This window comes from Phocoena sinus, chromosome 14 (assembly GCF_008692025.1).
Source record: "Phocoena sinus isolate mPhoSin1 chromosome 14, mPhoSin1.pri, whole genome shotgun sequence".
In the NCBI taxonomy this organism is placed as follows: domain Eukaryota; kingdom Metazoa; phylum Chordata; class Mammalia; order Artiodactyla; family Phocoenidae; genus Phocoena; species Phocoena sinus.
Window position 1 is genome coordinate 74458192 of NC_045776.1, and position 15020 is coordinate 74473211.

Consider the following 15020-nt stretch of genomic DNA (forward strand, 5'->3'; position numbering starts at 1 on the left):
CAAGAGGCAATTTCATGCCTGCTGACGTGATTAGAGCAGTGGAAGTAATAGAGGCTGGCAGCTAATGGGGTGCTGGCTCCAGGGGATTCATAGTTACTGATTTTTGCCCCAACAGGGACAAGAATTTCTTGGGCGATGAATTTTGCGAAAATGCAAGAATTTTCCTGCATTCCACTTGGGCGATGCACCTCAGTGCCCTGGGGTGCATCGCCCAAGGAGATAAGGTCCAAGGTCTATACTTTGCCATAGACCACAGCGTTAGCTCTCTACCCAGCAGCCTCTGATCCTCTGCAGCGTTCAGTTCTCTCCATACTGTGGAGGTTAAGTGTGCAGGCTGCCCATGTCCGAATTCCACCTCTGCCACTTCCAGCCATGTGACCTTGGGCAAGTAGTCTAATGTCTCCTCACCAGAAAATAGACAATAACAGTCCTGCCTTGTGGAAATGTTGTGAGGATTAAATGAGAAAATGTGGGCATCCAGTAGGTGCTACATCAGTATTTGCTTTTTTTATTTTAAAAAAAAGATGAAGGAGAGCACAGGATGGAACTCAAAATGCTATAGGAGCTTTGGAGGCAGGAGAGCTAGATGTTTATGTGAAATCAAGAGATTTTTATAAAACTAGTTGACCACCAGTTTAAACTTTTTTTTAAGGACTCTGTGGCCTACACCAAATGTATTTGTGCCAGACAGGGGCTGGCGTCAACCTGGGATCCAGGGCCTCAGACCAGCCTCCCAGAATTGTTTCCGCTCCTGCTGTAGAAGTCTACTGTTGAGATTCTTTTCCTGAGAACACCATTATCCTCCAGGCTTCCATGAACTTAACTTCCTGCAAATGCTACTTCCAGAGTGTCTGCCATGTGCTAAGCACTTAATAAACTCATCAGAACCTTATGAGGGTGGAGGCATGTGTGTCCTGTTGTACAGATGAGCAAACTGAGGCTCTGAGAGATTGGATTCTTTTACCCAGGGTCTCCCAGCAGGGATTTGAACTGAAGTTTACCAGACTCCAGGAGCTAGAGCCTAACCACCACTCTGCAACTGCTGACTTTGTCTGCAGCCTCACACCTTCCTATATTGCCTTTCAGGCTCCAGACGGGATGGTCTGTTCACCCCGGTGGTCAGGCAGACAGAGGGAGGAAGCAGGACGAGCTGACAGATGAGGAGAAGGAGATCATCAACAGGGTGATTGCTCGTGCTGAGAAGATGGAAGAGCTGGAGCAGGAGCGCATCGGGTGAGGCCTGACGCGTGCATCCGGCCCGAGAGCCAGAGACGCCAGGAGGCTGTGCTGCTCGGGGCGGGTGCGCTGTGGTGGGGCAGGGCTGCCCTCGGGGCTTGTGACCTGTGATGTGCCAAGCCACCCGCTCAGGCAGAACTGGAATCCTTGGTGCATGAGCTGCGAGAGCTGGAAGACAGAAAAGAGAACAGGGGAGAGAGTGGGCTGGGGGCTGGCTGGGGAGGGGCTTCTGGGCTGGGGGTGCATTAAAGATGGAGAAGGGAGGATCTTCTGAGAGGGGGATGGGAGATTGTCTCTGAAGGCTGGGGACGTGTGTGTGAGCACAGGTGTCATACCCATTCCAGCTGCATAGGAATATGTTCTAGAGACATTGGTCATGCAGGTGCCAGAACGATAGCCAAGGGTGAAGTAAGGGGGAGGAAGTGTATGTCAACGAGACAGTGCGTGAAAGAGAGAGCACATCTGAAATGAATTATATGAGAGAATTGGAGAAATCCATCCTGAAGGGAGGCCAGCGTGAGAGCGAGGTAGCAGAGGTTGGGTCTGGACTCTAAGAACCCAGCTTCCATCACAGCTCCCCCACTTGCCGGCTGTGGATCCCGGGCCATATTGCTTCACCCTCTGAGCCTCAGTTTGCTCACTTGTAGAATGGGAGAAATAAAAGGAATAGTCCCACAGGATTGTTGTAAGGAATAAGTGAAATGATGCTTGTATGGTTCCTGCACCAGGCCTGGTCGTACTTCATGCTTAATGAATGGTAGGAGGAAGGGGAAAAGTGGAGTTTGGAGGGCAGAGGTAACAGAAAACATTGACAAATGACAAATAACCTGGCACAGGTGGAGTCAGCTTTGTGCTCGGCCCTCCGTCAGGTTCCTCAGTAGGTTGCTAAAGGGATGGGTCTTGAGGGGTCTGTTTGTAGGGTTGAGTTTTTATTTTGCTTTTTAAAAGATACATCAGGAGTGAGGAGTTGTCCAGGCGGGAGGTCTGTGAGCATGTGTGTAAGTGAGTGTGGGAGTGTGTGTGTGTGTGTGTGTTCACTTCAACCAACAAGGAGCCTCAGCCTTGCAGGAAGGAAGAATATAGATGTTAAATTCTTGCTTGGAAGCAAGAACTTCCAGCCTTTTTCCTGCGGAGCACTTTCCACTAGCTAACTTTGAATTTTATACATTGATTATATCTCTCTGCCCGTTAGATTATAAGATTCCTGAGTGTAGAGATTTTTGCCTGTTTTGTTTGCCATAGAATCCCCAGTCCTAGTACACAGTAGGTGTTCAGTAAAATACTTGGTGAGTGAGTGAGTGAACATGGTAGACAATGCTGCCCCCCAATTTCCTTCTGCATCTCCTGTGAACGAGAGGCTGGAGAGCTTAGAATTTTGTAGTCCAGGGTCCATATTCCCAGGGAAGACATTATGATTGGCTGCCTTATGTTTATATCAGATTCTATCCTTGTTAACTATGGCCAGAGGTGCTGGCTACATTGTGCAAGCGTGGCCACTAGGCTGCCTTTGGGTGTAAAGTTAAGGGGATCTCTGTGGACTGAGCGGATTCTGGCTTGAACAATCTAGAACAGGGCTGATGGGTTCCCTGCCTTGCCCCCCATGTCCTGCCACATTGCCTGACCTGGTGACATGGTGGGAGAGCACAGTGGTTAATCCCTGGGACCCCAGAGTCAGAGAGACGTGGCTTCAAATTCCAGCTCTGCCACTTACTCTCTGTGTGACCTTAGATAAGGCACTTTACCTCCTCCTCAGTTTCCTCAGCTGCAAAATGGGGATAACGTTAGCACACATGTCCCGGGGAATGTTTAATTCACATTCAAAAGATTATCGTGGTGCCTGGCACAGAGTGCATGCTCAGTTAATGGTGACAATCATTAATGACAAATTTGCTGAGGAAACTTGTTTTTTTACACTGGCCAAGGTCTCCGTTCTAGAATCATGCCCGAGACTCCTGTTTGGCAAGCCCCTGGCTTCCCCTGAAGGAGATTTCAGAGCCTTTCCAGGGAAGCTAGGGCCAAGCCCATGGTGACAGAATGTCCCTTTGCTGAGAGAGTATGTCTTCTGCTGGAAAGGGGAGGATAGTCCTAGAAGATTCTGGCTGAGGCCCTTTCCCTTGCTCCCTTCCAGCTGCCAGCCCTTTCTGGTAGCATGGCCAGAGGCAAAGCCCATGCTATTTGTGTCTTACGACCTTGAACCTGCCCTCATTCCTGTTCTACTCACACTTCCCTGGGAGAGGATCAGAGTGAAGTCAGATGAAAGGAGAGAGACATATCAGACACGGATCGAGGCTGAAAATGGGGCGCCATCAGGGCTCCCCCTCCAGAACCTGAGGCGCAGTTGATGAGCCTTGGGGGCTTCAGTTCTCCACTTGTCCAGTGAGGCGGGTCAGTCTGAGTCTCAGGATCCTTCCTGATCCGACTCTACCGTATTTGGGGGTGTCTGGTGGAGGACCCTGTACCCTGTGGTTGGCTGCACCTCTCAGAGCAGATGAGCTCCTTCTGGCTCTTCTAAGTGTTAAAACTGCAGATGTAGCTGTGTCCCCTTCTGGGTCTAGACACCAGCTCTGTGATGCTGAGTTTTCTTTTCTATTACCGAACAGTCATCTGGGAGACACGTGAAGTCATCGTTTACATAGTAAACAATCATTATAAATGGGTACCATTTAGTGATTGAGCACTTACTATGTGCCAAACATCAAACCTAAAAACTTCATATGGATTTAACTCATTAACTGCTCCTCTCAACCCTATCAAGTAGGTGCTATTTTGCAGGTGAGGAAACTGAGGCTTAGAAAGGTTAGGTCACTTGTCCAAGGTCACACAGAGCTAAGATATATGTCCCTGTCTGGCTGGCTCTCAGAACTATGTTATAAACTATTAGGTATCTTTCCTGAAGGTATGGCCTCAAATTCTTAGACTTTGCAGGACATGGAAATTTTTAAAGCTCAGGTTTGGAGGGGGCATTTGGGGAGCTACAAGCTATAATCCCTTCTGTGCTGGCCCAGTGATTCCTTCCCAGTGATCTTATTAACCTGTTTGTACCTCCAAAGCTGCCAGAACTGGTCTCCATGGTCCTAAGGCCATGGAGAGTCCCCTGGGAGAATCACCCTAAGGCGTCCCAGGAGGTGCTGCCTCCCTGGGGCAGTTTTGCTAGAGTTTCTGCCCCAGGGAGCACCAGATGATGCAGTGGACCAGAGTTGGTTCTCACCTTGGAGCCTCTGCTTTTGCCCAAGGTGGTGTCTAAACCTTCACTGAGTGGTAACTCAGCCCACGACCAAGCTCTGCTCTCTTCAGCACCCCCAGAAGGAAAGCTGATGGTCAGAAGGGAAACTCATTAAAGAGCCTCATTTTGCCCCACATCCCTTATTCAAGGCTAAGTGGGATCTCAGAATTTATTTTGCGTGACCTGACCGCTGTAGATTTTCTATACTAGTGAGGACACTTGGCTTGCAAGAAAAGGAATTAGTTCCAGCTAGGTGGTTTCAGTTATCTATCACTGCATAACAAACCACCCAAAACTTACTGACTACAAGCATCAGTAGTATACTCTTTTTCATAATTCTGTGGGTTAAGAATTTAGACAGGGCTCTGCTAGGTTGATTTTTGCTCCATGTGGCATAGCCTGGGGTCACTCACTCAACTGCGTTCAGTTGGTGGCTGGGTTGGACTGGAAGGGCCAGGAAAGCTCCAATCCTTTGTCTGTGCCTCAGTGCGCTCTGCATGGCCCCTCTCTCTCCACGGAATCTTTCCTTATTCAGTAGTCTGGCCCGAGCTCCTTTACATGGCAGCTGACTCCCAAGAGAGCAAGGATGGAAGTCTCCAGGATTCTTAACAGCTAGGCCTAGAACTGGTAAGGCATCGCTCCACTGCAATCTATTAGAGAGGAGAAATAGATTCCATCTCCTCCTGGAAGAATGACTTATGCATCCAGGGAAGGAAGATGTTAATGGTGGTCATCTTTGGAGACTCTACCCCATTAGGCAAAAGGGAAATTTAATATAAGGATTCAGAGGTACCTCAAGGGATCCAAGGGCAGGAACACAGCCTAGTCTCATGAAAGGTCTGCTTCTCATCCCATATCTTAGAAAATATAATCTCATACTATACCTTCCTAGTTGTTATATTTCTTCTTAGTCCTAATTCCAAATTCCCAGGGAAGGAACTCTGATTGGTCCAGGTCACCCTGAGTGCCGCCCCTCATCCAATCAGCTGTGGCCAGAGGTGCCAGGCTATACAAACAAGGCTGCTGAGTGCTACTCCAGAGAGTGCAAAGGGCCTTTGTAAATTGAACGGACACCCAGGGGGTGTCCACAGGACTTTTAAAACATATTAAATATGGAATTAAACATTTGGGGAAATTTGTGTGTGCGGGTTTTGTTTTTGTTTTGTTTCCCAGTGGTAGGTTCCTCCATGTCTTTATCATATTTCTTTCTATCCAGAGCCTCTCAAAGGCATTACTCATATATTCTGCCCGCAAGGGGACAGGCAGCTTGGTGGCTTCCATTTGAGGTCAACATCCCTCAACAGATGGGCCCAAAGAAGTAATTAGGATTTGGCATTAACCTTGGTGTCCAGACACTGTGATGGAGGAGGAAGTGAAAGAGACACAGAGAGACCTGTTGTTGACAGAATCTGTTGGATTGCTATCACCTCCCCATCCCAGTTCCACCATCCCCTATAGTTTTGGCACAGAATTTTTCCAAAATGTGGACAGGGGGAGAAGTGAGTAATAATGATTGGAATTTGCTACATCTAATTAGGTAGGCATCTTTCCTGTGGTTTGACAAGCTGACAATAAACCAGATCGTAGTCTCCTCTTTCTAAAGGAAGATTCCCCTACCGCCCCGCCCCTTTTTTTTGTTTTTTTGACTTGGAGTCCTAGACATTCTGTGGGTAGAACTCCTGGGGCATCCTGATATTATAGACATAGTTATCCATGTGTCTGTGTGCTTTTTTTTTTAAATAAATTTATTTATTTTTTATTTTACTTTTGGCTGCGTTGGGTCTTTGTTGCTGCATGCGGGCTTTTCTCTAGTGGCGAGTGGGGACTACTCTTCGTTGCAGTGCACAGGGTTCTCATTGCGGTGGCTTCTCTCGTTGCAGAGCATGGGCTCTAGGCACGCGGGCTTCAGTAGTTGTGGCACACGGGCTCAGTAGTTGTGGCTTGCAGGCTCTAGAGCGCAGGCTCAGTAGTTGTGGTGCACGGGCTTAGTTGCTCCATGGCATGTTGGATCTTCCCAGACCAGGGCTTGAACATGTGTCCCCTGCATTGGCAGGTGGATTCCTAACCACTGCACCACCAGGGAAGTCCCTGTGTCCATTTTTAAGAAGAAATATTCATAGATTTCATCAGGTTTGGGGGGACTCTGAACACCCCCCCCCATGTTGAGAACCACTGAGTAGTACCTCAGTTTTCTCAGGGATTGGGTCGATGCCTTCTAATGTCCATCCAGCCTTAATAATTTATGGAATCTGTTTGCACAAAATGAAAATGAAGTCTTCTTAATTCCTTAAGCAGCCCAGTGCCTGGCATAAAAGAGAAAGCAAATGAATACATATTGGATGAATTCTTAACCCAACTGACTAAGCCTCTCATTGAATGTTTTTAACCTCAGGGTTCCCCGGACCTTATCTATAAAATGGGGAGTTGGACCATGTGGTCTCCCAAGTCCCTCTAGCCCAAGGTTCCTGAACCTTGGCACTGTTTACATTTGGGGACAGATAATTCTTTGTGGTGGGTGCTTTCCTGTGCACCATAGGATTTTTTAGCAGCATCTCAGCGTCTCCCACCAACTAGGTGCCTGTAGTAACTGGGGCTGTTACCAAGCTGTGACAACCCAAAATGTCTCCAGACATCACCACGTGCTCCCTGAGGGGCAAAACCACCCCCTGTTGAGAACCACTGCTCTAGCCTTTTTGTTGAGTGGCTCAAGAAAGGAAGAAGAAACAAATGAGAATTTCCCTGCAACCACACTCAACTTCTAGAGAAATAATAATAGCCCACCCTTACAAAGCACCATGTGTTGGCACTGTACTCAAAGCTTTATGTAGATTCATCTATGTAACCCTTACCACAACCCTATGCATTAAGCCGCATTATTATCATTCCCATTTCACAGATGAGACAACTGAGGCACAGAGTGTTAAGCAACTTGCCCAGGGTCACACAGTTAATAAGCAGTACAACTGGGATTACAAACGTAGGCTGGCTGGCTCCAGGATTAGAGTCCTATTCTGCTATTCTATAGAAAGATAAACATTTATAGCCAAGCATTGTATTAGGAACTTTCAAATATGTTGTATTTCCTTTAATCTCTCAGAGAGACAGACTGTTGTCTTTGCTTCACAGACGAGATTATTGAAGTTCATGGAGGTTAAGACACTTGCCCAGGGGCACACAGCTTTTACATGGCCAAACCAGACTTTGAATCTGTCTTTCCACATTATCCTATCGCCTTTTGGCAGTGCAGGTAGGGATGGCAATTGACAAATGACTTCAGAGTTTCAGGGAAGTCAATAATTTACAGGGTGTCTCACATATTCACTCAGGTTGATTGGTTCAGTCTCATACTTCTTCCTACCATAGGACAGTTCACCCCTCTCCACCGCAATGACCCTTGTCCCCTGTGGGCCTCAGCAGCACATTCTCTCAACTCTACTTTCCACAACAGAAAAGGGCAGGTGGAGGGGTTAGAAAGAGCCCCAACTACAAGCACTGAAATGAAACAAAGGCTTCATTCTTCCAAAGTGGGTAACAGCGTCTGGGTAGCTAGACCTAGCCTCCGATCCCATCTCTGCCACTTGCCAGCTGTGTGCCTTTGGTAAGTGACTCCCTGTCAGTGTGCCTCGGTTTCCCCATCTGTAAAATGGGAGTGAATAATAGAACTGACCTCACAGGTTGTATGACTTAAGGAAAACAATGCACATGGAATGCTTAGCACAGCTCCTGATAACCGTTGCTATTATTGGGTTTAAATGACCCAGCTCCTTGCCTGACTGACTGCATTAGCCCAGTGGAGCCCTCTAGCTGTCTTTCTCTCTTGGCTCCAACTCTGACCCAGGGTGACCCACTTCCCCAAAGTGCTGAGGTCCAGACAGGAATCCCATTCACCAATCCATCAAGGAGAGAGATTACGATCAACGGCTCCCCAGGTAGTGACGGTAATAAACACGGTGGGTATTAATGAGTCTGAACTGCACACACCCTGCATGCCAGCCGCGTGGCTTCATGACAGAGCAACTTAGTCATTTAAGGACAGGTTCCTGAGAGACCCTGGCATTGGAGTTCAGACCACCCCCTTCAGAGCAGCCATGTCCCTGTTCACAGCTGATGGCCCAATCTAGGCTTCAGAAAATGCCGAGTTTAATAAACTTAATGGTAACATCCACTTGGCAGTTAGGGTGACGGGATAAGCAGCATGATTCTGGAATTAATGGTGTGTGTGTGTGTGTGTGTGTGTGTGTGAGAGAGAGAGAGAGAGAGAGAGAGAGAGGGAGAGAGAGAGAGAGAAGTTGAGAGACAGAGAGACAGAGATAGAGAGAGAGAGAGACAACGTGACATCCACTCTCCTACTTTGCTGCATTTCACAAACCATTGTGTAATCATGCTCAATCACAGCTCTAAAGGCAGCTGCTCTGGCTTCATACCATCAGTGATGGAACCCCAGCTTTTCACCATTTCCCTCACCAATTCAGGAACTGGCACATAAAGCCATCACACCTTCACAGGTAGGGTGTCCTCAGCTCTGCAGCTCGCCACGTTAAGCCCACTTCCTGGGCAATTGTACATCCATTAGCCTTCTCTTCGGCATTCGTCAAGACACTGCGGCAATACTGGTTTGAAAGCTCAAAAGCAGTTGCCTGAATGTTTCCGAGGCTAGTTTGAACTTTTTTGAGGGAGCCTGGGCTTAACAAGTAAGCACTGTTTGATCTGCATTTGGCTTATATCCTTGTCTGCAGAAGGCAGACAACTAGGGCTTGGCTCCCTGCAAGAGCAGAGTGTGTACAGCCGTGTGTGTGAAAGTGTGTTCTGTACATGGGTGCTGATCATGCGCCTGTTCCTGTGTGGGTATATGTGCCATCTGTGTGTGTATTTAGAGATGGGCACACAAGTCCTGTCAGTTTCTAGTCACTGCAGCCCCTTTAAAAGCTTTAGAAAGACGGGGCTTCCCTGGTGGCGCAGTGGTTGAGAGTCCGCCTGCCGATGCAGGGGACACGGGTTCATGCCCCGGTCCAGGAAGATCCCACATGCCTTGGAGTGGCTGGGCCGGTGAGCCATGGCCGCTGGGCCTGCGCATCCGGAGACTGTGCTCCGCAACGGGAGAGGCCACAACAGTGAGAGGCCCGCGTACCGGGGGAAAAAAAAAAAAAAAAAAGCTTTAGAAAGACGGATTTCATGGGCAGATTTTAGCACCCTCGTTATATAGGAAAAAACTGTGAGTATAGGGAGCAATAAACACCACAGATTTCCAGAAGAAATAATTAGCAGCAGTCATGACTGAGTAGTTACCATGTTCTGGGCATTTTACAAACACTGCCATTAAAAAAAATTTTTTTTAACATCTTTATTGGAGTATAATTGCTTTGCAGTGGTGTGTTAGTTTCTGCTTTATAACAAAGTGAATCAGTTATACATATACATATGTTCCCGTATCTCTTCCCTCTTGCATCTCCCTCCCTCCCACCCTCCCTATCCCACCCCTCTATGTGGTCACAATGCACCACTGAGCTGATCTCCCTGTGCTATGCGGCTGCTTCCCAGAGTAAAATAGCTATCTATTTTACATTTAGTAGTGTATGTATGTCCATGCCACTCCCTCACTTTGTCCCAGCTTACCCTTCCCCCTTCCCGTGTCCTCAGGTCCATTCTCTAGTAGGTCTATGTCTTTGTTCCCATCTTGCCCCTAGGTTCTTCATGACCATTTAACTCTCATTTTATCTTTGCAACAATCCTAGGAAACAAGGACTTTGTTTTCCCTAATTTACACAGGAAAAACAGAGGCTTAGAAAGGTTAAGTAACTTTCTTGAGGTCACAGAGCTAGGAAATAGCAAATATGGACCCAGGCAAGGTCACTCCAGAATGGACACCCCAACACCTGCTTCATAAGTGCCTTGTGGGACTTCCCTGGCAGTCCAATAGTTAAGACACCATGCTTCCAATGCAGGGGGCGCAGGATCGATCCCTGGTCAGAGAACTAAGATCCCACATGATGTGCAGTGCGGCCAAAAATAAAAAAAAAAAAAAAGTGCCTCTTATTTCTAAATTCTGAAAGTGTGTGTGCGTGTAGGTGTGGATGTGTGTGTGTATGTGTGGAGAGTCTATGTTTTCCTGGGGTTGTACTTGGAGAGGGTGATTAGAACCTCACAGAGTCCAAAGCCTGATTTGTCTGACGTCCACAGCAAGGCAGGGAGGAATTGCCCAACCCTTGCTCTGGAGAGGAGGACTGAAATCTGATCTGGACCTGAATCAGGTGGAAATAGAACCTAGATGGCATATGGGGCAGGGAATGTGGGTGTGGTGGGTAGAATAATGCCCTCCCCCACCACAAAGATGTTCACATCCTAATCCCTGGAACCTGTGAATATGTTATCTTACATGGCCAAAGGGACTCTGCAGGCATGATTAAGAATCTTGAGATGGGGAGATGATCCTGGATTACCCAATGTAATCACACGGGTCCTTATCGGAGGGAGGCGGGAGGGTCAGAGTCACAGCAAGATTGAAAAATGCTACACAGCTGGATTGAAGATGGAGGAAGGGGCCACAAGCCAAGGAATGTGGGGCAGCTTCTAGAAACTAGAAAAGGCAAGGGAACAGATTTTCCCCTCGAGCTTCCAGAAGGAACACAGCCCTGCCTGCCAACACCTGGACTAAGTGAAACCCATGTCAGATATCTAATCTCTAGAACTATTAAGATAGTAAATAATATATGTTGTCGTAAGCCACTAAGTTGTAATTTGTTACAGCAACACTAGGAAGCTAACACACAGAGTGACTCCTTGAAGCTGGCTAGCGTGCAATGGCATCTCTCATGGCCTTCCTGCTAGTGTACACTTTCACCACCACTGAGTTAGACCCACTTGGGGCAGTCTTGTAGTTTCAAGAGACCTGGTCCAGCCCCATGTGTAGACAAAAAGTCCAGGGACCTGCCTGCCTCATTCTACCTGGAACCACTGCGGCATTTGAAACTCTCACTGCTCCGAGCCTCCCAAGGACTCCATTCCTATGTCCATATGTTGTCCCAAAATGGGGGAAGCTGAGTCTCCTCTACTTAAAGCCCTTTCATGCTGTCCCATCACTCTTAGACTCAAGACCCTGCATGGAGTGGCCCCTGCCCACCCTCCAGCCTCATCTTCTACCATCCAGCCCACCAGCCCTGCTAAGCATCTCTCAAGTCCCTTGCACATGCTGTTCCCTCTTCTTCCAGTGCTTTTCCTCACCCTCTTTACTGGGCCAGCTCCTCTTTATCCTCAGGTCTCAGCTCAACAGTCACTTCCTCTGAGGCCCCATCTTACTGTTCATGTCCCTCTCTGTGAGTTCTCATAGCTTCCCATAATTGTCCTTCAGAGCACTTACTCCGAGTGTAGTTACGACGATCGATGTGATCATTTAAGTAACGTCTGAGTCCCCCACTAGAATGCCAGCTCCATGATGGCAGGCACCTCCTTTGTTTTGCTCCCCCTTGGGTCCTCACTGTCTGCTGTCACATGGTAGGTTCTCCATAAATATTTGTCAAATGAATGAGTAGACCATCTGCATCTATTGGGACAGCAAGGTCAGAGCAACTTGGGAATCCACTTCCCACCCCCTCCAGAGGTCATCTGTTGGTACTCAGAAGAGGGGACATATAACCTTTCTGGTGCCTCTGGGAGCATCCTGGGAAATGGGAGATGCCCACCCAGCTTCACTGAGTAACCGTCAGCTCCGCTTAAGCACCCAGCCTGGTGATATATGGGATTCCTGGATTGAGGTGCAAGTAGGAGCCATAAAGTTAATCAGACGTGTAAAGACTTAACTAGAGAGTGACAGCCACTTACAATGTCCAGCCTAATTGGGTCCTTAATGTGGAGACATTAGACAGGCAAACAAAAGTATCCTGCCATTGCAGACAGGTCTTCTCTTAGTCATTGAAGGTCCTTCAGTTTCAAAACACAAGGGGAAATCTTGATGTTTCAGCCTCAGCATCTGAGAATCCCTGAATGTTGCCCATGGCAGGAAGCTTGAGGTGCGTCTCATCTAACCCCTCACATTATTGTCTGGGAAGAGGGCACGCAGAGAACAAAGCCTTTTCAAGGTCATTGACTGGATAAGAGGTAGGATTCAAAGCCATGACTTTTAACCCTTGGCTTACATGTTCTCTGTCTTCAGAAATGCACTTTATTGTCTAATGTAACGTAACGCATGTTTCTTGTAGAAAGTTAAGAAAGTATGAGGAGTCCAGGTAATTGTTGCTTTAGGAAAGGGGGTAGCAGAAGCTTTATAGAAGGAAATTAAAATTACTCATAATCCCACCACCTGGTGATAATCCCTGTGAATATTTCGGTGTAATTTTTTTTTTGTCCAGTGCACACCATGCAGATATTCAGATGAGCATGTTCCAAACCCAGCCTCATGTCATGATCACAATTCTACATCCTGGGTTTGGGGGTTTTTCCCCCACTTAACATAATAAGGAGAGGATTTTCTCATGTGATTTCTCCCACTGCTTCCTTCCTTACTGAAGCATTTCTCAAAGTGTGGCCAGGAATTCACCAGCATCAGGATCGTATAGGGAGTCACTTCAAAATGCACACACTCTGGACACACCCCAGTCCCATAGAACCATTGTCTGAATGTTGAACACTCTCCCCAGGTGATCTAGATGGACCATACATTTTGGAAACATCCCCCCATGCCGTGGCTCTCAACAGGACTGCATGCTGAAATGCTGGTATCCGGGCGTAACCAGATCCATAGCTGAGAAGTTTTAGAGCTGAGGCCCCAGGCATTGGTATTTAAAAAAAAATTCTTTCTGGGTCATTAACATGGGTTGAGGGTTGCCGGCATCTTTCGTAATGCACATAGGTCTCTCCTGCCAAGACTGGTAACAATAAACATTCCTTATGGGGTGAAGAAACTGAAATGTTTTGTCACCAGGATAAAGACCCATCTGTGACTCATGGTCTGCCATGACGTAATTTGGACTTAACTTCCCGCAAAGTTTTATTTCCAAGTTTATGCTACTTGGCTGTTGGGGCCCTCCCTGTTGAGGCCCTAGTATTCGGGGCTGCAGAGAGGATGTCCAAAAGGGCGGGCTCCAGGAACCCCCCGCTCATCCTGATCTTTGAGCAGAGAAGGAAGGTCTGCCCATCCCCACTCCACTTCCTTCTCTCTTTATTGGTCTGGACTGAATTCACAAGTAACAAGGGTCTCTACGCTGAGAGATGTGAATAATGATCTTCAATCTGTTGTTTTTCCGTGCCATTTGCTGCCACTGATAGAAGCTAATGAGACGCTCCCTGTACGATGCGTGTTAATGGGGGCTTTTGGAGTTCAGGATCGAATGGTGGAAGGAACAGGCATCTTGGTAGGGATGCTAGAGTGTGGGTTTGCAAGAGGTGGGTGACTCCACACCCTTATTTTCCAAGAGGAGACAAGTAAGCCTCATAGGTTTCCTGAGCAAAGTACACTGCAGTTTAGAATTGGGTCATCTATCCCATGCTCTCTTCCTGAGCTGGGTGGGCAAAGCTTGACTTGAGGCAGAAGGCCATGAGGGGACTCCAAGGAAAGCAAAGGTAGTTTACTGACACAGAGAACGAGATTCTAGCCCAGGCTGAGTGACCCAAGTGACTCTGTGCCTTGGGACCCCCATTGATAGAGTGAGAAGAACAAAATCTAACCACTTTCTGGCTAGGTCAGTCCATGAAGGAGAAAATAGGTGAGAACAAAGGTGTGTGCCAAAAAAAGAGAGAAAAAGAAAATATTTATCACTGTGCAATTTCCATCCCCTGCCTCCGTTAGCTTACCTCACTGTCTCATAATTCTGTGGCATTGAAAGGCAACCTGAAATTCATCTGCTCCAGATGACTTCAAACTGTTTCTTTAAACAATGGAATCAACTTTCCAAAGGAAATCTAATTCAACAGCTCAAACAAATGAAAGAGATAAATGCAGACATGCTCTGGACGAAATGGGGTTTTTTGGTTCCTCAGAATCACTCCCACCATACCTCTATAGTGGGTGGCCCCAAAATGGTCTCTAAAGAACCCCTGGGGTGCCATAAAGCACAATTTGACAACCACCAATTTAGCCCAACACCTTCCCTTTTACAGATGAGGAAACTGAGGCCCAGAGAGGCAAAATTCAGGGCTAAAATCCAGATTTCTCAACCCTATGTTGAGGATTCTTTAGGGGAACAAGATGATGGCACAGCTGTTGGGTGTCTTGTCCCGACCTCTGAGAAGTCAGAGGCAGGTGAGATAGAAGCAGCTGGGGTGACTGCACGTGTGCAACTTGGTTCCTACCAATGATGGAGGGTCCCTTGGTGTGGGCAAGGCAGGGGAATTGAGCAGGGTGGAGGTTGGACTGTTCAAGAAGGTCCCCATGGCTCTGCTTGGCAGTAGTGGCAGTGAGGTCTGATTAAGAACAGGAACTATAGCTGATTCATTTTGCTGTACAGTAGAAACTAATACAACATTGTAAAGCAACTATATTCCAATAAAAATTAATTTTTTTAAAAGAAGAAGAACAACAGGCACTCGAGAGCCAGACTGCCTGGGTCTGAGCCCAGGCTTTCTCCACCTC

The 15020-nt window shown here is 47.5% G+C and overlaps 1 protein-coding gene across 1 annotated transcript in view; it reads left to right on the top strand.

Moving 5' to 3' along the window:
* The window catches only part of RPH3A (rabphilin 3A), a 95299-nt gene that overhangs the window by 45963 nt on the left and 34316 nt on the right, over positions 1-15020 (top strand). Inside the window, 1 exon segment of the mRNA XM_032602771.1 lies at positions 1087-1233. Within this exon segment, the coding sequence (XP_032458662.1) occupies positions 1087-1233 (147 nt within the window).